Source organism: Botrytis porri (genome assembly GCF_014898465.1).
Source record: "Botrytis porri strain MUCL 3234 chromosome Unknown BPOR_005, whole genome shotgun sequence".
NCBI classification, from domain to species: domain Eukaryota; kingdom Fungi; phylum Ascomycota; class Leotiomycetes; order Helotiales; family Sclerotiniaceae; genus Botrytis; species Botrytis porri.
The window spans coordinates 1,209,805-1,232,902 of record NW_024066079.1 but is presented as its reverse complement, the minus strand read 5'-3'; the positions used below and the strand labels follow the sequence as shown (position 1 = coordinate 1,232,902).

Genomic DNA, 23,098 nt, shown 5'->3' with positions numbered 1-23,098 from the left:
AAATCGCACGGGAATAGGTGGAGTAATTTGAATGTCATTCTCATTAGGTACCAAAGGAGATTGCCTGAATGCGAGTAACTCTTAAATTGATTGGTAGGTAACTATATATTGTCATGATTTTGATTTTATAGCAAGGGTTTGGATGATCTTGCTAAGTTATACGAGGTCGTGTTTTTGATGAATGCTGGGTCCGTGCGCAAAGCATTTTTCAATGCCTTTCTACAGAGGTATAAAACATATTAAAAAGTAATTAAGCTTTTCATGATTATGATGATTAAAAAGTTTATATGGTGAATTCTAGGTGGTGAAAGTATTATAACTTTCATCTAATTTTTGAAATCTATATTAAATTCTAAATTCTTCAATAATTATAATTTGAAACTAGATATTCTTTATATCAAAATAATTATTAACTAAATCTCTATAAATTATATAGATTTTAAAGAGTTTTAATGGATATTTGAATTATTATATATTTCTAAAAAAACAGAATAGAATGTGATTTTGATGAGGGAATTCGCTTAAATTTCATCCCGGCATTCATCAAAAACACACCCTTGTACGTATGTGCATTTATAGATCATGACAATGTTATTCATGCACACGTGTTGTATGGACTGGATTACCTTGAAAGATTTATATGTTATATGAAAATGATATTGTAGGAATAGAAAGTATTATATGATAGATAGGACTATAAAGAATTGATGAAGATATACTATACGTTTCCATCTTGAACAGAACCACAGTAGAGCCATCAACCCCTTCATTACTCCCAAAGACAGGAAACACCAAAGAAGACCCCCAAAACTTCCATCTAGATTGTCCTCCGTAGATTCGTATACATCGGCAAACCCATCTCCAAATGCGCCGACCACCAGCTCAACCAATCACGGCACACCTCATCTCGCTGACCCCATATCTTACCCTTTAACCTCGGTTCAAATCCTCTCAAGCCATCCGTCCAACCAATACTAATCTCACGACCTCCTGAAAATCCGGGGAAATGCCCTCCTCCTCTTTCTCCCTCCCCAACATCGGAACTGCCAATCTTACTGCTATCCTCGCCACATCTTCCCTCTACATATACTTGATCGCATTACATCAACATCAGCAGAAAACATTATTAGCCGACCAGGAACGCGAACAAGAACGCGTGCGGTTATCTCAATTACAATCCCCATCTCAGAAACAGAAACAGAAAATCCAAACACAACCTCCGAATTCACGAGGAGGATACACCGATTCACAAACTTCGAGTGGAAGTAGAACAAGAAGATATTCTGGGGATCAATCGCAGATTGGAAATCGAGACCAGAGACAATATTATAATTCCAGTACATCGAATTCCCATCCTAATTCAAATACATATCGTCCTCCCCCGTTCAAGATGTCTAAAACCTTTTCTCCCTCCGAAGTCGCCGCTCACAAAGATGCCGAAAATGGCATGTACTTAATTATCGACGAGCATGTATATGATGTTACCAGTATGTTCTATTTCCCCTTTTTATCCTAGTTCTACGAAACCCCTTTTTTCTATATTTATGACTGCTTTTCCCTTCAACCTGCGGCTAAACTAACTCCCTTTCCAGATTTCCTCGAAGAACATCCCGGCGGTGCAAAGATTCTGAAACGTGTTGCTGGTAAGGACGCTTCGAAACAGTTTTGGAAATATCATAATGAGGGTGTGTTGAAGAAATATGGGGAGAAACTGAAGATTGGGGCGGTGGGAGAGAAGGCTAAGTTATAGATGCATTTTGAGAAGATGGCTGGATTGGAGTTGAGGTATTGAAGGTTTGGGGAAGGAGGGAAGGAGATGGGGAGTGCAAGCGGAATTGTGTGCAGGAGATACCTAGATAATGGGGAGTAGATATTGGATGATTATAAACATGCCTATGAGGTGAGATGAGTTAAATTGGGATACTAGAAAGTATTTTAAGATGGAAGAGAAGATATGTGCATATATACACCAGATGAGTATTGATAGAAAGGATGAGTTCATTAGACAATTTTAGTTCACTAGCTAAGTTATTATATCGTCTGCTGGACTATGAAATCTCGAGGTAGGTGATAAGTATGATTATAAGAAACGCCTACGTTAAGTGATGAAAGCGAGTTGTGTAATTGAAAGTTCATCGTATTGGGTATTTTATCACTACCTAGGTACTGCTGATTTTCCAGCATAAAAAGGAAAGTCCTGCAATTATTCATATTTCCCTTTCCTTTCCCATCCTCTCATTCCATGGTGATCCATGAATGCCAACCGAAAGCATCATAATCTCATAATTCATTCTCACAAGAATTGTCTTGCATTTCTGTAATCATAATCCATCCCATCACCAAACCACCTAACACATCAATCCTCCCAACATCAATCCCCCACCCAATCCCATCGCCAACGGTAATCCCGCTCCCCCTCCATATCCCCTCGCATAACCCCTATTATACGGCATCCCCGGTCTTCCATACGCACCCATGCCCATCGCATACGGACTCGGTCCAAACGCGCCTCCACCCGGCATAAACGGATTATACCCATAACCTCCCGCAGGATACATACCCAATCTCGTTGTTCCGGCCCCCGCCATTCCTGAACCAGGATGATATCCTGCCATATTTCTCGGAGGTTCAATATACACATCTTTCCCCTCACGATCTTTACCCAGCAACTGCGGTTCACCTGTCTGAATCGCCTTGCGCATTGCATTTCGAATAGCTTGATGACGTCGATACATCGCAGCTTCCTCTTCTTCTCTCTTTCTGCGACGGGCTTCTCGCTCAGGATGTGTAGAATGAGTTAGTTTATCTTTCATTTTCCGACCGAGTTTGTGGATGCCAGTGGGATTTTGTTCATTGGGACGAACATTCTGAGAACGCGCAGGAAGAGCAGAATCGTCGTCTGTGCTTTCGGCTTCGAGATCTGCGTCGCTGGGGATGCGGTGTAGACCTTCGATTCGCTGACGTTCGTGGGCGGGGAGCGAAGAGAGATATTCGTCGTCGTCGTAGGGATGTCGCCAGATGGAGCGGGGAGGGTTCTGTCGCGTGTCGACGAAGAATTGGTGGTTGCTTTCCGTGTCGTATTGACGGATCCAATCCGGAGGAAGAGAACGTGCTTCATCTTCCATGGAACGACGGCTTTGGGGGGGGATACCACTTCGTGTTTTGTGGGGGTGGGAGGGAGTGGCACTCTCGGTGTAGGGTGGTGGTGGTTCGGTGGGATTAGACATTGTGATGTGATGTGAAGATTGTATTCTTTAGAGGTATGTTTCGCGAGCACTTTTGATGCTCGTATGTAATAGTTATTGTAGGTATCGTAGGATTTTATTCTTAAAGGTTTCAACAATGTAGATAAACCTGTATCGAATTCCAATAATATATGGTAGTTTCTCGATTTTGACATCACTCAAGCTTGTCTGGGGCAAATGCTCCGAAATGACGTCATTAACAACTACTCTTCCTGTGGCTATTCATTATACGCCTATCAAGTTTCCTTATCACTCGCACTTGCCACAGGCACAGCCATTAAGAGCAGTTAGTAGGTCCACGGGTAGGTAGCCCTGGTATCGGGTTCTATAGATATTATTGTGGCGGTGCAATATAGCCAGAAACAACCAAACAAGAACGTGACTAACAACTTTCAGAACAGTGAACTTCCTCACTTAACATTCTGGTTACTTGTATGAGGGAGAATATACAGTTTATCTCAATCAAAGTATTTCTCAAGGGCACGCTCAAGATAAGCATTCGGCATTATCAGCTCAGGGTAGGTAGAGAGATTGGGCAGAAAGCTGTACTAACTAATCAGGATATCGAGGTGTTTGATTGCCTGTGCATGAGGCTATACAATGCGATCTTACTGATGCGGACTTGATCCTATCACTTTCTGGTTGGATAAGGAAGAATGGTTGTTTGTATATACAAAACGAACAGGAACATCTGCAGCTAATCTTTCTAAGAGTATTGAAAAGGACCTACCGTCAGGAAAGCTTGCTATTGTGATGAGCGTTTTCCGGAAAAGATAGGTTTGGCGATATCATTTCTGAAATATTGATCATTTGATTTAGCACGAAATTAGCAACCGGTGAAGACGAGAGAATTCTGACGCCAATCATAATGGCGGGTAAGGTGGGACGAGTTGACCCTCCTTGTCAATGGAAAATTAGGAACTCGATCAAGCTCCATCATAAGATTATACTCAATATTCTCGTAACTCGATCTTGTTTACGCTTTACTCGAGACAGATACGCTGCCTTGTAAATTCTTGACCAAAATAACGCTGATCATTGAATGGAGGCATCATTTCTTTAGCAATGGAGGCACCATCGATGCCAACGTATCTGCACACCCAGAAGTCTTCCAACTTCATGCAATCAATTCTTGTGAAGCTTTTGTCGCCCTTTCGTAAAACTATGAGGCCGCGAATACTGAAACATTTCTCTTCACCCGACTCGATTTCGGTTGTAAAAAGAAGACTAAATGTTTGTTCTCCAACTTCAGGCTCAATATTCAACGTTAAACGAATTACGGCGAATATCCCCGGGGGTTTTTCTCAAACATGACATGGTGGTGACAGGTCCTGAAATCTAGGTTTGGAAACTCACCAGAATTCGGTAGTTGATTTGCCCCGACGAGCTTGAGTTTGGCTGATGGGCCCGTCGCATACAGATGCATCATTTTTTGTTCACAAAAATTAGTCGACTTGTCTGGAATCTTGACAGATATGGGTGCATATGTTAAGTCGGTGGATCTATATGAATTGGTAAGGTAACGATCCTTAAACTCGATACCTCCCTCCCACCCAAACCATGACCAGGTAGGGAAATCTGGTCTTCGTCGTTTGGATGGTTCTGGATGATACCAATGTAGCAATGGGGCGCCATCTATAAAGGGTAACCCCCAGTGTGATTCGGCAGGCATACACTGCTCGAAGCCGAGTCTATTACTGCCGATACTTCAGAGCATGCTGCTCTCTGTCGCTCATACGCCGCAAAGCTATCAAGGAAGGCATCGAGGGAATCTTGGGGGTAGGATAGGTGTCGCCGAGTGTACTCGACAATTCGAAGCTGAAGCGCAGACACTGCCCTCTTGGTTGCAAATAGTGTCTGCAGAATGATCCAATCTTTCATGAATGCTGCTGTATTCGGGGAAATAAGCTGCTGCAAAGATTCTTCAATATGTCTGCCCCTACAGTGACATAGCATTCCCCTGTCAGTGAAAACAAGACACCGTGTCGATCATAAACACTCTTGATACGTCCAACCTCTCTGTGTCCAGGTGAACGACCGTGTAGAGTTAAGTATTGAAGGGAGCTCTAGTAGTGTACATCCACCAAGTTGAGTCTCCGTTTGAGCTAAACGAGGAATGTGTCTGGAGCGGTATATCTAGCATACCTATCGTAGTATCATACTTCTTAGCTAGGAGCAATTCTTTGAGGAGGAGGAGGAGGAGGAGAAGAAGAAGAAGCTTCAATAAAACAGAAAAACGGAGTAGGAAAAGAAGAAGAAGTAGTAGTATAAACAAGCGAGGAAATTGAGAAGATTGAAGAACTGCTCCTACAAAGCATCAGACTTATGGTGCTGTTGAGTCGTGGTGTACTATTGAATAGTTTGAACATGGAGACTACTTCTGTTTTGGGAGGTAGGATGGGATAGGATAGGATAGGATAGGGTATATGTGTAGACAATGTTACGTATAAATATAGACATAGATACAAATATAAATATAGATATAGACATAGATATAAACATAAACATAAACATAAATATAAACATAAATATAGATATAGATATAGATATAAATATAGATATAAATATAGATATAAATATAGATATAAATATAGATATAGATATAAATATAGATATAAACATAGACATAGATATAGATATAAACATAGACATAGGAATAGAAAGAAAGATATACATAGATCGATATACACCAAGAAATATATACTGATCTATATCAAGCATACACCCCGCATAAACCTACACATACATTCACCGATGAAGAAAAAATGAGTAAACAATCCATCCAATCACCAAATAGTCACTCAATCCAAAGCAGAGAGAGTGGGAGATAAACAATAGTTCAAAGAGGTGATAGGTATAACATTGTCCGCTGTGGTAAGGTAGGTAGATAGGTAGATAGGTAACTATCCGATTACCCTCCTCTTCTCTTCCTTTCCTTCTCTTTCCCTCCCTCCCCATTCCTCACAAAAGTGAGAAATTTATAATCCCCAAAGCCGTTTATACAACACTTCCTTCTTTCCTTTCTTTCCTGCTACCTAGTATCCTAATCATAATTCATGCATGCATCCATTCCTCCATCACTCCAACCATTGCTAATCCGTAAACACTCAGAACCGCCGCTCAATCGATCAAGCCACGCACCCCTCATCCCATCACTACCGCGATGACGAATGAGAACCCAAGAAAGGGAGGGGGAAAAAATCGATAATACCCCCAGCAAACGAATAAACCAACCAACCAACGAACAACTTGCGAAGCGCTATACAAATTTGGACTGGATGTCACGTCGCTAATCCAAAAAGTGCGTGTGGATCTTCACTCCCCAAAAACCCCTCCATAAAAAATCAATAACCTCGGTCCCTCCATCCATCCTTATGAAAACGCCAGAAGGGAATTGAACTGAATTTGAATCACAAAAGACGAAGCAATTTATACCAGGTCTCCAATTTGCAAAACTCCTACAAGTTCGAGATCATCCATAACCGCCAGGATAGTAGTCCCACAGTACGTGCTGTTCTTTTCCGAACCAGATTTTGTATACATCTCCTTTGCAGCAGCAACCTCCGTCTCAGCAGGAATAGTGATCCATTTCGTACTTGGGATCATCAAACCTTTGATAGAAGTCGCTTGTAAGTCCATGTCAGCTTTTCCAAGTTGTTTGATAGAGCGAGGTGGGACGACGATTTCGGTTCCACATCTCGCCCATCCGGATTCGGAGCTATATGCTTTGATGAGAAGATCCGCTGCGGTGTTTGATCCATTACCTAGATCCGGCATGTCGGCGAGACATATAGCGATATCGGATAATTTTTGGGGTGGTTTGGAGGCGGCGCCAATGGCACCACCGGGATGGTATTTGGAAAAGACGGTGGAGATGTTTCCGTGGATTTCTCGAGCAATGACGAGAGCGAGAGCATCGCCTACGGCGATGGCCATCGTGGTAGATGTGGTTGGAGCTGCACAGCCAAATGATACTGTTTCGGGTTCAAAAGTGGGTGCTGGCAATAAAATAGTTTTTGGTCGACGTCTGATGATTTCGCAATTGGATCGATGGGTGTGACCGGTGAGGATGATCATGGGGAGAGATGCATCGAGATGAGGAAGCAACTCTAGTAATTCGGGGGTTTTGCCCGAGAAAGATACGAGGAGAATAGTATCATATTTAGTGATGGCTCCCAGATCTCCGTGTACGGCTTCGGTGGCGTGGATAAAGACTGCTTGGATAGCGACACTACGCATTGTGGCGACGAGTTTTTGAGCAATGTAGCCACTCTTTCCTACACCACAAATGACGAGCTTTCCTCTCTCGCCAATGGATCTTTTGATCGCGTCCACAGCATGATTGAATCCATCTCTTGCGACTGGATCGGTATCATAGAGCATCGTTAATGATGATAGTGATGTAGCTTCGGTACTAAGAACATGAACTGCTCCCGATAAGCGTTGACTAAAGGGTGAACATCCCTCCTCTATTTCTAGGGGAGTCAATGACATCAGGTCGTCCAGTGGAGGAGGAAGTTCGTCACATGGCGTACTTGGAGTTGGTGGCGATGGTGGAGCGGAAGCCGGAAGGCAAGTATGAGGTGCAGAATTGAGAAGGTACACCTCACTATTTTGAACGGGGTGATCGTAAGCCATTGTTGGTATGTGAAAAAAAAAGTACAAATTTAAATAATTGGTGCGTGATGATATGATACGGTATTAAGCTTCCAGAGCCGATTGATGGTATATAGACGATGGACAGCTTCGCTGCTCTGAATAAGGATTTATATGGCTCTAAAAAAATAATAGATAAAGCTGATGTCCGATATGAGAGATCTTAATTAAAAACGTTAGCCGGAACAAATAAGGATAGATACTTCGATAACTTTTTTACCTTTCTCAATTCGTCGGATGGGCTTTATTATATTCTAGAATGATATCGTGGACGTAAAAGAGTCTAGCGGGCTAGAGCGTGGGTAAGAGTTCTGACTAGGATATCTCAGACGAGAGCTCCACGTAATGGGAAGTTTCGGTGCTTCAAATAGAACGGAAAGTGAATCGACGTTTACGGATCATTCTGAAAGCATTGTAGAAGGGTGCCATGGGGGGGATTTGAATATAATAAGAGAGGAACAAGGTTTGTGTGACAGATGTGGTGGATGTAATCGATGGGTGGGACGACCGTGAAGGGGAGAAGAGGGGAGGGGGGTGGAATACCTTTATTGATAAACAATTTGGAAGGGGGAACCGATTAGGTGAGGATGAGAGAGAGCAGAGAGCAGAGAGCACTGAGCACTTGAACACTGAGCAGTGGTGCACTTGAGAGGTGGGCCGTGGCTTAAGATTGTCTGGTCTTGATACCGGTATATACTAGATACTAGGGAGGCTAGTCGGGACTGTGTATAGTCTGTCTGTATTTGATAAAGACGGTGGATAAGAATACGATTTCTTCGATCTAAATCGATGACCGAGGGGCTTGCGATTAGTTTTTAAATATGAAAAGGATCTTGCCGTTCCTGTCTAGACGAGCTCTAGCTAGGTATGGAAGCTAGAGAAGAAGAACAGAAGATGAATGGACTACGGGTGGCAGGGAAGTGAGGGAACTAGAGGGAAAGCCGACAATTAGACTTTCTGAAGTAGGTACTTCGTACATCATACATGGTAGTAGCAGGTCGTAACAGTCGTCAATAGTAGTTGGCTAGTAGTACCTATGTGAGTAATAGTTGAATGGCACGTACACTACCAAGTAGTTTATCTCACAAGTGTTGTCGGCATTGTTGTCATTGGGGTAGATCCAAGTCCCAAGTTTTTTGTAATGATCTTGTTAGTATCATCGATTTACCGGTAATCTGTAATCATATATCGTGTACCTATCTAGATCTAACGATAACGGATTCCTTCCGATATGGGTCGATTGATTGGTTTCCTTATTTATCGAGAGTGCATTCGTATACCGGTAGTTAGTCGATTAGCTAGGTACCTAGTCTCGTGGGTAGTAGAGATCACTTTACGATAGAGAGAGAGAGAGAGAGCTTTGCTATCGTTCAAAGGAGCGTACCTAGTACCTACCTTGGTACCTCCGTCTACTCTATAGTATAGAAAAGAGTACCTTCCTCACTCGGAGTCACTCCCTAGCTAATGCAATTTCTCTTTTACGTCGTCCCAGGACTCCCAGCACGCAATTTTCACCCCGGTAAGATGTCACTGCATTCGGACCCTCAAAATTCCGTGATATCGCCAGTGCTAAGGATTTCTTTGGTCTCTAGTCTCTCGTTGGAAAATTCCTTTGTCCACTATTTCTATTGTGCCGATGGTCAGGATTCTCCAGTAATTCCACCATGACACGGATATCTGGATGGTGATTTGTTACAATCGACTCACATGCAGTCACACTATCCTCGATGCGATGTGTCGTAAAGTCATAGCCTCATAGAGTCCACGATGATGATTGACTACAAAGGATAAAAAAGTGGTCATGTTGGCATCCCTAGTAATTCCGATCATAAGATAAAATGTTGTGCTTTCGCAGTCCGGCGTTTGTAGCATTTCCGAGGTCTGATTATGAGAGCAAGACCTAACACGAGTACGAAATCTTACATGCAGATGTGGAATGGGGCGACGGTGCTGGTATCAAATCATGTCCAACTGAAATTGTGATGGAGATTTGATAGAGATGGATCGATCTGTTTACCTTTTTACCTTTTACCTTTTACCTACCACCTACCACCTACCTCCTACCTCCTACCTCCTACCTCCTACCTCCTACCTGATAGATCACTGTATTCATTCAAATTTCGACAAAGTAATATCTTGCAAATACAAAGAAGATAAGATAAGGAATAATAACTTCTTGGCTGTGTGATAGTTATTTCGGATTCTTAGTTCTTGAAATTCATCATCCTTGAGACACGCGCGATTTCCCCTTCCCGCCGCTTATTAGTTTTTGTTGATGCTCTTTCTTTCCTTCAGACGACAAGAATCTATGAGCTTTGACACGTGCCGGTGCTATCAAACCCTCTGGTAATACAATGTGGATAAATGTTTGGGAATTCTGATATCGATGTACAGTGTCAAGGTAAGTCATAGCATTTAGCATTTATGTGGCAGGTACTAGGACCTCGAGGGAGGTATTCTCGAGGCACCTTACCTTTGGGGAATCACACATTGCTGTCAGCTCAAGGTTGACACTCTTGAGAGAGGTGGATGTCGGTTAACGCGTGAATTTTAAAATTTGCCGTTGTGTTGAGACTTCAGTTCATACAAATATAGAACCTTTAACCACGATGATGAATCAAAAACCATTATGAAAATTCACACGGCATTAGCATTAGCATTAGCATTGGCATTGGCATCAACATCAACATCAACATCAACATCAACATCAACATCAACTTTGTGCTTAAACTTGCCCCAAGAGATATGAGAATCCATTTTTGCTTCTTCTTTTCTCTCTTCAAAGTCAAGGGTGTCGCAACATGAAATAGAACCCTTATCTTTTCGTAATCACCAAACCACCATCCCCATAATTCCGAAGCAGAGTTCCTCTCTTCTCTTACAAGTCCAATGTTTGAGCTTGTCGTCGTTCAGACTTCATTCGATAATGTTGGAACAGAACTTATGGAGTGGAGAAGTTTCGAAATCGCCAAGAGAATCGATGAGAATGCATTCATTCACTCCACCACACCATGGCTACATTTTAATTGCAAGTGTACCTTGAAAGGACCTTGAGAGTGTACCAGGTCGGAACTTCATAAATCAGATTGAGAGAAGTGGTGGGTTTAATGACAAGATCGAGGTAGATGACAAGGCAAGATAACAGATCCAAAAATATCCCAAGTTGTGTGTGATGATCACCAGGAATATGAACCCTATGGACTCAAGTGCCGAGGGATGGAAATGTCACGTGATATTACCATCACATGATTGAGAGTCTCGTGAGTCTCGTGAATCTCATAACGTGATCTTGGTATCTCTCTCGTGATGGCAGAACCAATCGATTCTACCTAGTAATCCAAGTCACAGATTTCGACGCATTGCAAAATATGTCGAGTCTAATATTGAACATCGAATTGCTGGGGCTTTGGAGTGATTTCTGTCACGTCACATCACATAAAGTTCAATTGCGCCCGATTAGTGGTGGTGGTACTGCAGATTGGATAGAATCAATCAGCCATAGCAGAAATATCAACAGTTCTGAGAATTCGAACAATTGTATATGATGACAGAGCTGGTAGTCGATACATTGGCCGGTATGAAAATCCAAATCGCCTATACTATACACACAATACGAGGACTATGCAAAGCTACCTGGGTACCTACAGATGATGATTGTTGTGTCTCGGGTATACATCAAAGTTGAGTATCAAGTGGCTCTTTGGAAACTACAGAGCAACATGTATAACAATTGACTTATTAGGCAGAAGAAGATAGTAAGATAGATTTTATAGTATCATTCATTCATTCATTCAATCCTTGAAGATTTGGTGTTCCTGATGTTCTTAGTATTTTCGACTCTGAAAGCAGTGACTTTGGTGAGAATTGAAGTCGTTTGCAACTTCCTCATCGATCCATTCAACTCAATTCATTATTTTTCCGATGATTACACAAACCACGAAAAGTCTTTACTTACCTCAATCTTCTCTCATCTTGTCTTCAAAAAGAGACACCTCATCAATCTCCGTCGTTCAAAAGATTATAATATCACATCACGTATACTCCGGGACTTTACAATCAACATCTGTCAGGTATGTCTCAAATTCTTGTTTATAAATTTCAAATTCCTCATCCCTTCCCCCCTTTTCTTTCCGCATGGAAGATAGACCAGTCAGCTTTTTTGTTGCGAATCATCTCAAATTTCAATCTCGAGTTCCACAGTTGAGCTGCCATAATTCCTACATCTTTGCAATGCCTCCACCCATCTATATATACATGAACACTGGTCTCAGGATCATGTCCCTTGGGGAATTGTTCACTCTCAAAGATACCATGAATTGACGACTGAAAAGCTAGATCAATTGACCAAACAACCACTCTTTACTCGCGAACATTGATCGTCGAAACATCCACGAGGCCATTCTTCAACGTGAGTGATACTCTCGCAGATACCCTTGAAGCTCGAATGGCTCCACTAACCCTCATACAGTTTTCCATTCATTTCAAGCCCAGAGCATTGAATCGGTGAGTAGCGCCTTTCTCCTTCCATCTAATGGGAGCACTTGCGGCACGACGGCCACCACACAAAGTCTACGTATCTCTGTCCACATACATCTAAACATTGAGTCCACTCGGGGATCAAATTTGCAATGTTGATATTTCGCTTGAAGCAACTTTTCAAATTGAAGATTTGATCTGAACTTCCAACCATTGAATCCTGCGGGCTCTGGACTAACAGATCCCATTTACAGTAACCAATCAAAATGGCAACTATCCAAATTCGCGAAGCGACACAACAACTTGTTAAGAGACAGAACTGGGCAGCTCGTGAGCCTGGTGTCATTGTTGTATTCGCCATTGTCTTCATCGTAGCATCTGGTCTTATCGGTCTTCAAATATCTCGATGGATCGCTCGCTATAAAGAAAAGCAAGCAGCAAAGCGTTCCACTGTCTGATCAAAGCATTCATGTCAATACGAAAGGAGTCATAAATCATGCGGATCTCGTCATCTCAAGGAGTGGGGCGTAAAACGTCGATCTCAAAATTCATTGTAATAATATGCAGAATCTTGAGATATCTTGGGAGTCGAGGCTTAATTGGCAGGATCCCATTGTGTTGCTGTATTGCTACAGGTGCTGAGGATGAGCTCTTGATTTATCGATCCAGTTCGACAATTCAGACATGAGATCCAAATACTTACATTAATCAATGGACATCATGTAACATCACGTTTCCGCTGATTCTGATACGTTTCCATATGGGATTCGTGAATTTTTAAAGAGAACCTCCATGTCGATAAAGATTACTCATGTTTACTTGGTTTTGAGAACATTCAATCTTACCAGATACTTTCCTTAGGGGAAGACGAAAATCCTTGTTTGTCGTTATGATCAAAGCCAAGAAAACTGGGTCCAAGGTCCCTGCACAACATTTTATACTCCGGTTGTTTTAATGGTGTCAACTACGGAAGATCAACACGAGAATGAGTGAGGAACGGTATGAATGTATTTATGGGAGCAGAAGGGGATTCTTTTTTAAAAAAAACTCTTGATCTCCATTCAGAGCTGCCAGATTATCATCTCGTGTGTGATATTCTATCTCGGCTAGGATCATACCACATTCCAAATCATGTATGACGATATCCCAAGGGTTTTCTAGCATCAAGGGCACACCAATGCCTAACGGTCTCTTTAGTGAAGGCAGTTAGCTGCCAAAAGTTGGTGATCATTTACCCGCAAACTGGTTAGTCGCACCGAGTGGTGAGCATCATGGTGGTACTACTTGGATTCAATCTTTCGGCCCGCAGATCGCAATTAGTACAACATGTTGGATATGCGGTGCCTATATTACTACCGACTACCTCTAACGTTTTCCTACTCTTTTTTGTTTTCCCTTCATCACCATTTATTTATTGCGCTAATTTTTAATCATAATCATGCTTAAACTCTCTGCTGCTGTCGTAGCAGCTATCTTGAGCTTCGTTGAAGCTAAGTCTTGCACTGATATTTCCATTCCAGTGTCGATCAATGCTCGAAATGGCAATTTTAATATTCCACCTCTTTCTGATGCTATTGCCGTAACAAAGTTCGCGCAAGATTTCCTGAGAGCAGGGCAAAATTACAGTGCATCTACGTTATCAGGATTCACTACAATAACTGGCCAATACAATATTGCTGCAACTGTTTGTGTACCAAGCGAGTCAAGTAGCAACTCTGATTCATGGCAATTCCTTACTCATGGAATTGGCTTTGATAGATCGTAAGCACAAAACTAGTCTTTTCAGATATATGTACTGATTATGGATACAGGTATTGGGATTTGCCATTCAACAACTACAACTATTCATACGTGGATGTTGCGGTTGATCAGTATGGCTATAGCACTTTAGCTATCGATCGCCTTGGAATAGGTGAATCCTCAAAGGCTGATCCAACATCAGTCATTCAAGCACCTGCCGAGCTTTCGGCAATCGTAGAAGTGACAAAATTACTACGTGCGGGTGACTTACCAGGCGTCGATATCTCAGAACCAAATAAGATTGTCCACGTTGGTCATTCTTTTGGTTCAATCCTATCATATGAGCTCGCTTCTGCATATCCAAGTATCACAGATGGACTCATTCTCCAAGGATTCTCCCTTGACGGTTCTGCACTTCCCCAGACAATCGCAGGATTCAACATCCAATCCGCATCCGTAAACCAACCTTACAAATTTGGCTCTCCTTCCATCTTCTCTCTTTTCGGCTCCGCAATCTCTCAACTCGAAAATACATTTACCAAAATAGGATGTTTCTACACCGCCGGCTCAAACAGAGATACAGGTAACATCCACGCCCAAGATCTCGCCGACGGCTATCTCACCTGGGCTAATCTCGGCGCGAACCAATTTAATTTTCTCGCGTCTCCTTACTATGATCCGGAAATCGCGGAATATACGGAAATACATAAGCAACCGTTTACGACGGGAGAACTCCTCACGTTGGCGGCGCAACCGTCGTCGGCGAAGGAGTTTGAGGGACCGGTGTTGGTGTTGGCGGGGAATGAAGATGCGATTTTTTGTGGGGGGAATTGTTTGGCGGGTGGAGGGAATGTTTTGGAGGGGGTTAAAGGGGCATTTCCGAGGAGTAGGGGGTTTAAAGCGTATGTGTTGAAGAGTTGTGGTCATGCGGTTAATGTGCATTTTGGGGCGGGGGAGGCGTATAGAGTTATGAATGAGTTTTTGGGGGGAGAGGGGTTTTAAAAGGGGAGGGAGGATAGGGGAGAGGGGAATAGGGATGAGAGGAGGACATTACAGGACTGTTTATTGATTGATTTATTGTCTTGTAGTTGGATAATTTGTAATTTGTAATGAATTATGAGATGGGTTGGATAGATGATAGATGGATAGATTGATTGATTGATTAGTGATGAGAATGAGAATGAGAATGAGAATGAGAGTGAGAGTGAGAGTGAGGGAAAAAAGAAAGAAAGACAGAGAGGAATAGATAAATTAGTTATAAAGATGTTATATGTAGGTATAAAATGAAGTGGGTAGTATGTGTGTATTATATTGTTGATGATGAGGGAGTAAAAGATGGGGGAGAGAGGAAGAGGAAGAGGAAATATATACATATGAAGAGAAAAGAGGAATGATATTGGATGTCAAGATTATTTGATATCTAATTGAGGAAGAGAGGAGAGAAGAGAGGAGAGCAAGAGAGGAAGGTGAAATATACAAAATTGTATATAATTCATGTGGTATAAAAGGCCTTACGCAGATATAATTAGGTATCCTTAGAGGATTTTGATTATGATCTTGATCTTGAGTGTAGGAGATGAAGATTAGTACGGAAATGAGAGACGCACTCATGTTGTTTTGAAGAAAAGGAAGGGAAGAGAATACTGATTGTTGAAGAATTGATGTCTATTTGTCTATCTAATGTATTTTCTATATGAACGAATTATGATATCCAGGTTTGGTGTGCGAAATGCACTGAAATTGTTCCATCCTGAGACATTTCTGTCTTGATAGATACTCGCTGTTTGTAATTCCTTCCTCGAACTCCGAGTTTGAAGATTGAGGTCAAGATTACCTCTCACCGTATCCTATGCTATAAATTCACTTCCATGCTCAAATCCCATCCCTCAAACCTTATACCTAAAACCCCTCTGACCCGCCGCCACCGTGCCCTCATTAACCGCTCCATCCACCACCTCTCCCCTGTCCAACTTCTTATTCAACCTCACCAACATCGTTCTCAACACCAACGCCGCACACATCGCCATAAAGATCATTCCACAATTAACACTCATCGCAACCACGTATCGCGGGCCCGCACTACTGGGATACATATAACTTGAGTAAATGCTACTCGCGTTACTCACTGCATTGATGAAAGCCAAAGCAACTGCTCTCTTGGCAGGAGGGCGTGGCAGCGTGTTGGAGATCCAAGCGAGGGCGACCACGAAACCGGTGTAGCAGCCGGGAACCATCAGCATCATAGCGAGATAGCGAGGAGCAATACTTGTGGTTGCGGCGGCGAGGATGAATGCTACAAAGGCGAAACAGAGCGGGATGACAACGTGGAGGAAGCGTTCGCCGGTTTTATCGGCGTGCCACGCGTTGAGCATGGAGGTGAAGAGGGCGAGGACGTAAGGGGGAGCAGTCAGAAGGAGTGATTGAATACGGCCGTACTTTAAAGTAGCGACGACGGTTCTGGGATGTGTTAGACTTTGTTGTCTCGGATTGTATTGGACATGGGGAATCTTACGGGAAGAAATTGGTAACGGATGCAGCTGAAACAATACCAAACAAGATTATCACCAGGATATAAGTTTTGATATCTGTAAATGCGAGTTTCAAGCCGTGTCTGAAAGTTTGCTGATGGCTGTCGACCCAATCGTCCATACCCACATCCTCTTCCAAACGCCAAACGGCCAATTCTCGTTCCCGGTCTGTCAACCAAGCTGTGGTGCGAGGAAAATTGGGTAGGATAAAGTAGGCAGTAGCGGCAATGACAACGGTGATTGCACCTTCAATAATGAAAAGCCATCTCCAGGCTAGAAGGCCATGGACTCCATCCATACCACCCGTGATACCAGCAGCGATGAGACCCGAGAAGGCTCCGCTAATGAGGGATCCGGAATAAAGGAGTGCGGTGCGCAAACCTAATTCCTTGCGGGTATACCAACATGAGAGGTAGTAAAGGCAGCCAGGCTGTGTAGTGTTAGAGCTTGTAATATATCAAATAGCCACACGCATTAAACTTACAAAATAAGCAGCCTCTATAAAACCGAGGAAGAATCTACAAACGAGAAGACCAGCGAAATTTTGAGTACCAGCTGTTGCACCTGATATCACACCCCAAATCATCATTGCTCCCGGAAGATATATTGCTGGTTTACCTATCTTATTCAAGAATAAATTTGAGGGAATTTGCATGAGGAGGTATCCTACGAATAGGATGCTAACACAAGTCTATGGAGATTAGCTTTTGGCACCTATGAATAAATTACTGCATACCTGATATTGATCTCCCACTAAATTCAAATCTTCCTCCATTCCTGCTAATCGCGCTGCTGCAATGTTGTTCTACCATGATTTAGTAAACTTTGGAGATATATGATAATTGGAGCAATTAACACACCCTATCTAGATAATTCATGATATACATCAGAATGACCATAGGTAACAATCTCAGATCGATTTTCCTTTTGAGTTTGGCTTCAATACTGAGGCGTTCTTCCGGAGACAATGCTGCGATCCATTCTGGCGGTTCAAGAACTCGAAGACCGGGATCTATTACCGCAGCTGATGTCGTCGAATCGTCCTTGTCGACATCTTCTATATAATCCGACTGTGCCTTGACATTTGACGCCATAGTCTCGTTACTTGAGTCGCTTTGTTGCTGTATTTATGAGATAGCTGACTCGAGAGGCTTTTCTGATATCAGATCTGTGGTTATGTTACCTAGGTACACTACTCCTGGTGTGAGGTATTAAATGTATCACAGAGTCGAGATCTTGTGGTGGACGTCCAAAATGAGAGAAGCCAAGTTAAAGTTTGATATCACAGACCAAAGCATCCAGCATTGAGAAAAGCTTGATGGAATGCCAGCTAGATAGAGAGAACGCCTTATAATCATTAGCATATTTTCATTGGGGTAAAGAAGTGAATATGCATGACAAGTCATGAGGTATCATGATCATGATCATGATCATCAACATCTAAAATCTGTGTATCCAGTCATTATGCCTGCTTTGGTAGTAATGATTGCTTATCAGTGCCTGTCATATTGCATCACTTGCTATTTCACGGGGGAACTCTGCGGGGAGGAAGGGTAAAGGAGCGATCATTAACAAGGAGTAGCAGTGCCGACGAGAATGCGGGGATTGTTGATCTTACTGGGGAAGTTAGCCGAAGACTCCGCAATTTAACCGGATTCTTTAACACAATTTACATGACTCTTGATTTTTGATCTACTCTGAAATACTTCCCCCTCATTGCCAAGAGTGGAAAAGTGAGTCTACCGTTATGTCCCGCTCCAAGAAACTCTCAATAATGTTGCCCAGATACAATGAGATATGTCAGCCTCTCAGCCAACATATCATGATGATACATTGAACTAGTAACGCGTGTATCTATCCCGAGACAATACGGACTAGCATGTGCATATGGATATTATCATACATGCGAGGTTTCCCCGACCCGACGCTCATAGACAATATCTACTTTCATTGGTTCGGGGTTTATGCAGATAGCGAAATTTCCGTTTTTGTTTTAGTATTCCCAATACAACGGGACACTTATTAGCATTGGCGACGGGAGTGTAGTGAGATGCTTCTTTTCTTGTATCGAGAATCTCGTGTTGTGATCTGTAGAACGGTTTCTCTTAGCACTTCTTGGCAGCCGGGGCTGCGAGGCTGATTGGATGAGTGAGTTGACGTAAAATCAGAGCATTTGTTGAGAACTTGAGATGATTAAAGTTTTGGCCGTGGTCGGAGGATCTTTTGGAGTCCTTGTTTGATTGCGTCGTTCATACCCCGCGTTGCTGGTCGGCCAGTCTCTCTTTCAACAAACACGTGAATAATTTCACCCACTGACTTGACTTCTTCAACTCCCCTCTCGAATAGACCGATTTCGTAAGTAACACTGCTATTCCCAAGCTTGTTGACACGTAAAGCTAGATCAGCGACAGCTGGAAATGCGATTGAACCAAAGAAATCACCATGGGAGTGCACAACTAGGCCGTACTGAGATGAGGTGGGTGGATGCAGACCACAATGTTCGATAAGATATGAGTTTACGATTGAATCGTACCTTTCTCTCGTCTTAGCCATAGACTATACCTACTGTTCTCGATGGAACTTACAGGAAGTTATAAATGCTGTTGTTCATATGGTCATACATGTCATTATCAGACCTCCAAATCTTGTGTCAGCATGTTGCGATCTGTGTTACGGCGTGAAGACGTGAAGACACCATACCAGCGTGTTCTATATTCCAAAACGTAGCCATAATCCTCTCGTCTTCTTCTCTTGAGCTCCTCGTGTGGCATGTTGAGTAGTGTTTAGTTCTTTTCTCAAGATATCAAAGAGAATATATTAGGGGTGAGAGGTTCGGAAGGGATGGATTTTGGGAAGGAGAACGGGAGCAGGAGATTTGTTTTCAGCCGAAGTATGTTTGAATGTTCTAGTAATCTAGTCAACTCCAAGACAAAGTGTGGTGTTATTGGAAATGCTGGACATTAAATAGCAAAGGATCCTCAATGTAAGTTCATATCATGCGCCGAAATGGATCTTCTCAACTTTGGTTTGAAAGGTTCAAGTCCCTGGGCTCTACAGGAATAGGTTGTCCATGTAAGTGCCAGGTGCCTAGGTACTGCAATCATTAGATTGATGATTAACTCTACACACCGCCTTGGGCAGAACATAATTTTCTAAATTGATCTGAACTTGCGCATCATAATTCCGATTAGTCGTTCACCAGCCGTTTGCGTTACCTCTCAAGTTAATTCAAATCTGATCAAGTGGCTCCTTCACCTCGAATAATTGCGCTCTTGGCCCGCAGGGCTGGAAGAATGAATCCTACCATGGCACTCGTCGCAACTTCAGCTGGATATCCTCCCGTGGAAGAGAAGAAACCATTTCAAGAACCCCCCGCAGTCGTGATCACACCTTCCGATCCATGGCCACGACCATATTATTTAGATAATGGGTTACGCAGAGTCGCGCCGTACCATTTCACCTACAATACATACTGCAAACAAAGATGGAGAGGAAGAGAAATATTGGATATATTTTCGAGCGAGTTTCGAGATAGGCCAATAGAATACTACGTAAGTTCGGCATGATTCAAGATAATGATTCGTCTTACTGACAGGTGTAGAAAGATGCTATGGAGCGCGGAGCTATCGCTGTGAATGGAAAACCGGTCGAGTCAACTTCACAAATCATCAAGAATGGAGATGTTATATCACATACCTTACATCGACATGAACCTCCTGTGACAGCTCTGCCAATATCAGTCGTACACGAAGATGAAGACATCATTGTCATTAACAAACCTTCTGGCGTCCCTGTTCACCCAGCTGGTCGATATAATTACAATTCCGTAGTTGAAATCATGAGGGCTGAGCGCGGCCATGGCTGGAATCCACTGCCGTGTAATAGATTGGATAGACTAACCAGTGGTATCATGTTCATTGGAAAACACGCCAAGGCCGCAGAAGCACTAAGTTTACAGATATCAGGACGCACTGTCAGAAAAGAATACATAGCACGAGTGAAAGGAAAGTTTCCAGATGGAGAAGTAGTGTGTGATATGCCAATTCTTCAGATATCTCCGAAACTGGGCTTGAATCGTGTGAGGGCAAATGGTAAAGCTGCCCGCACGGTTTTTAAGCGCCTGGCATATTATCCTCCAGAACAAGCTGAAGACAACTCCGAACAGACAGAGCTAGATAAATCGACAAAGGAAGGCTACTCGATCGTTAGATGCCTTCCAGTCACTGGTCGTACGCATCAGCTCAGGGTTCATCTACAGTTTCTAGGCCATCCTATTGGCAACGATCCTATATATTGCAATCAACGTGTATGGGGAACAAGACTTGGAGCAAATGACTCGGACGCAACTCAGGATACAGATGAAGACATTATTACTCGTCTCTCAAGGATGGGCAAGTCAGAAGTTGCTGATGCTGTAGCCTACCATGATGAAATGGTAGACGAGTACAATAAGAAGAAAGCCGAGAAGATGTCTGGAGAGTTATGTGAAGTATGCCAGACCCCATTATATACCGACCCTGGTGAACAGGAGCTGTCTCTATGGCTTCACAGCCTTCGTTATGAAGATGCTGGAGGCTCTTGGAGTTATGTGAGTCCTCTCCCAGCCTGGGCTTTACCTCCTGACGGTATGGATGGACCAACCGAAGTTGGAGGTATGGAAGAATTAGTTGAGGCAGTGAAGGAAGACAACCCCGAAATTGCATGAGCCACCACACCTCGAAAGCTAAGCCTATTGTCGCTGCACATCACGGAAGACGGGTTGTTTTAATGTGGGTAAAGGAAGTATAATTGTCTAAAAGAAGTAGTACGAGAGATGATCTCATACTCCACTTAACTAGCCAATCTCACGCAAAGACCTCCTCCTCAATTCACTTCTTCTTTCTACCACTCTGATTGCAGGTTTTAGTGAGGGCGATAAGATGTTGCTATCATCCTTCCGGGAATTTCCCAGTAATGCCGCGGAAGATCGAACTGGCCCCAACGCCCACGTGTGATAACGCACGGATTCGGAAATGCCGATCTTTGAGTCTGTTAATAAATTTTGATCCATTTCTGTAATCCGTTGCATTTGAAGGATTTTTAAAACCTGGATCCTCCAAGAGTCCCCAGGAAGCCTCAAGAGTTAGCTGTTGTAGTTGTCATGACTGCGGGTTCATCAGTACCTGGCTCTTAGCATCGTTACTATCTGCTGACTACAGAAACGAATGCTCGAGTACAGTTTCTGACACATGCGAACATGAAAGATATTGAACTATTACCTAGGTATCACATCGATATTTTGTTCACAAGACTGCTAGGTATTGAAATCTGTATTTGTAAATTCTACAACAATTTGATTTAACTATACGGAGTACTATCATAGTCACCGCTAGAAGAGTTACTCAATGATCCCAACACTAGGGGACCTCGGACTATTGCATGCATTATTAGTTGTTGGAACATCTAATCCAATTTGAGTGCTTGAATCCCGGTAAAGTTATAAGCCGATGTGATTTATGTACGGAATGTCGAGTTAATCAATTAAGGAGAATATATACGGACGAAGTACATAACACATGTGTATATACGGTGCGCAGAAGGGACGGCATGAACCTCTAACCTATTAGTTCTAGAAATTCTGTAAACGAACCTTTTTTTCCCCGTACATCCAAGTCAAGCTCGATTGAGTTCATTGACCTCGCTCATACGAGATGTTATCCTCGGAGTTTCATTGGTAAAACTCTACCACCGTACATACTACCTTCCACCCACCGTTCAAGCCTACCTACATCGTTCACCTAGATTCCTAGGAGTAACCTACAAATGGAAATACTCTAATGTAGATAGCTTCGCTTTCGGGCTTTGGATGCTATGCTAGGTATCTGGTACCGTCTACCAAGGCTGAGTTAATTATACTTTAATTTTCAAATTCGATCTCGTTCGAATTTCTTCAAAACCCCTCAAGCTTCCTCACAAGCTCACAATCCGTCTGCGCCACGCCATAATTACCTGCACTACCAGTCAAAGTAGTTTGGAGCCAAAACTCGTGCATCTTGGCACTAGCTCACTACTTGGGTACTTACAGTAGAGTAACTACGGACCGCCCAAACTTTCTTTAATCTTCTATCTCACAATTCATCCTTATATGCAACATATCATATACTGATTCATCTTGTTTGGAATCGGTACGACTTCCGTATCCGCAGTCTGGCCCCTCAAGTCTTGTTATCCTCTGCTGTGGCGAAGAGTTTAAAGTAACTTCACAAGCAAGCTCGAACGACGTTTCCGAGTAGGTGATTTTCAGATCTCCGAACTACCGCAAGTCAAATCTACAACCATCTATATTCTGTGAAAGTTGAGCATTGTAGGAATTGTTCTATCTTGTTTTTACCATTGCAATCGAGATTTCATACGTTGATAAATACATATATCTGCAGCCAGCTTTCACGTTGACGGAAATTGATTCGAAAGCAA

At 42.8% G+C, this 23,098-nt stretch overlaps 8 protein-coding genes across 8 annotated transcripts; 4 read left to right on the top strand and 4 right to left on the bottom strand.

The window, feature by feature from the left end:
• The first annotated feature begins 981 nt into the window (after positions 1 to 981).
• EAF01_004060 (uncharacterized protein) lies at positions 982 to 2,099 on the top strand. Its single transcript, XM_038912314.1, has 2 exons — positions 982 to 1,487; positions 1,593 to 2,099. The coding sequence occupies exons 1-2, from the start codon at positions 1,007 to 1,009 to the stop codon at positions 1,748 to 1,750; spliced, it is 639 nt and encodes a 212-aa protein (XP_038771998.1). The 5' UTR covers positions 982 to 1,006; the 3' UTR covers positions 1,751 to 2,099.
• Positions 2,100 to 2,348: 249 nt separating this feature from the next.
• Positions 2,349 to 3,227, bottom strand: EAF01_004059 (uncharacterized protein; the record flags this gene model as incomplete). Its single annotated transcript, XM_038912313.1, has 1 exon — positions 2,349 to 3,227. One exon carries the CDS (start codon positions 3,225 to 3,227, stop codon positions 2,349 to 2,351), a length of 879 nt encoding a protein of 292 aa, XP_038771997.1.
• A 3,447-nt stretch (positions 3,228 to 6,674) lies between these two features.
• Positions 6,675 to 7,883, bottom strand: EAF01_004058 (uncharacterized protein; the record flags this gene model as incomplete). Its single annotated transcript, XM_038912312.1, has 1 exon — positions 6,675 to 7,883. The coding sequence occupies one exon, from the start codon at positions 7,881 to 7,883 to the stop codon at positions 6,675 to 6,677; it is 1,209 nt and encodes a 402-aa protein (XP_038771996.1).
• Positions 7,884 to 12,643: 4,760 nt separating this feature from the next.
• EAF01_004057 (uncharacterized protein) lies at positions 12,644 to 12,835 on the top strand (the record flags this gene model as incomplete). The annotated part of the gene is made up of 1 exon (XM_038912311.1): positions 12,644 to 12,835. The coding sequence occupies one exon, from the start codon at positions 12,644 to 12,646 to the stop codon at positions 12,833 to 12,835; it is 192 nt and encodes a 63-aa protein (XP_038771995.1).
• Positions 12,836 to 13,028: 193 nt separating this feature from the next.
• Positions 13,029 to 15,119, top strand: EAF01_004056 (uncharacterized protein; the record flags this gene model as incomplete). Its single annotated transcript, XM_038912310.1, has 2 exons — positions 13,029 to 14,138; positions 14,189 to 15,119. Exons 1-2 carry the CDS (start codon positions 13,816 to 13,818, stop codon positions 15,117 to 15,119), a joined length of 1,254 nt encoding a protein of 417 aa, XP_038771994.1. The 5' UTR covers positions 13,029 to 13,815.
• An 884-nt stretch (positions 15,120 to 16,003) lies between these two features.
• On the bottom strand, positions 16,004 to 17,739 carry EAF01_004055 (uncharacterized protein; the record flags this gene model as incomplete). Its single annotated transcript, XM_038912309.1, has 5 exons — positions 16,004 to 16,574; positions 16,630 to 17,075; positions 17,130 to 17,336; positions 17,382 to 17,450; positions 17,506 to 17,739. 5 exons carry the CDS (start codon positions 17,737 to 17,739, stop codon positions 16,004 to 16,006), a joined length of 1,527 nt encoding a protein of 508 aa, XP_038771993.1.
• Positions 17,740 to 18,838: 1,099 nt separating this feature from the next.
• Positions 18,839 to 19,416, bottom strand: EAF01_004054 (uncharacterized protein; the record flags this gene model as incomplete). Its single annotated transcript, XM_038912308.1, has 3 exons — positions 18,839 to 19,178; positions 19,231 to 19,281; positions 19,346 to 19,416. The coding sequence occupies 3 exons, from the start codon at positions 19,414 to 19,416 to the stop codon at positions 18,839 to 18,841; spliced, it is 462 nt and encodes a 153-aa protein (XP_038771992.1).
• Positions 19,417 to 19,847: 431 nt separating this feature from the next.
• On the top strand, positions 19,848 to 22,116 carry EAF01_004053 (uncharacterized protein). Its single transcript, XM_038912307.1, has 2 exons — positions 19,848 to 20,196; positions 20,247 to 22,116. The coding sequence occupies exons 1-2, from the start codon at positions 19,939 to 19,941 to the stop codon at positions 21,348 to 21,350; spliced, it is 1,362 nt and encodes a 453-aa protein (XP_038771991.1). The 5' UTR covers positions 19,848 to 19,938; the 3' UTR covers positions 21,351 to 22,116.
• The last annotated feature ends 982 nt before the right edge of the window (positions 22,117 to 23,098 follow it).

Bases quoted from the DNA above. Each gene is read 5' to 3' on its own strand.
- EAF01_004060 (XM_038912314.1), top strand. From the start codon at position 1,007: ATGCCCTCCTCCTCTTTCTCCCTCCCCAACATCGGAACTGCCAATCTT. The intron at 1,488-1,592 runs GTATGTTCTATT...CTCCCTTTCCAG, and splicing joins GCATGTATATGATGTTACCA to ATTTCCTCGAAGAACATCCC.
- EAF01_004053 (XM_038912307.1), top strand. From the start codon at position 19,939: ATGAATCCTACCATGGCACTCGTCGCAACTTCAGCTGGATATCCTCCC. The intron at 20,197-20,246 runs GTAAGTTCGGCA...TGACAGGTGTAG, and splicing joins ATAGGCCAATAGAATACTAC to AAAGATGCTATGGAGCGCGG.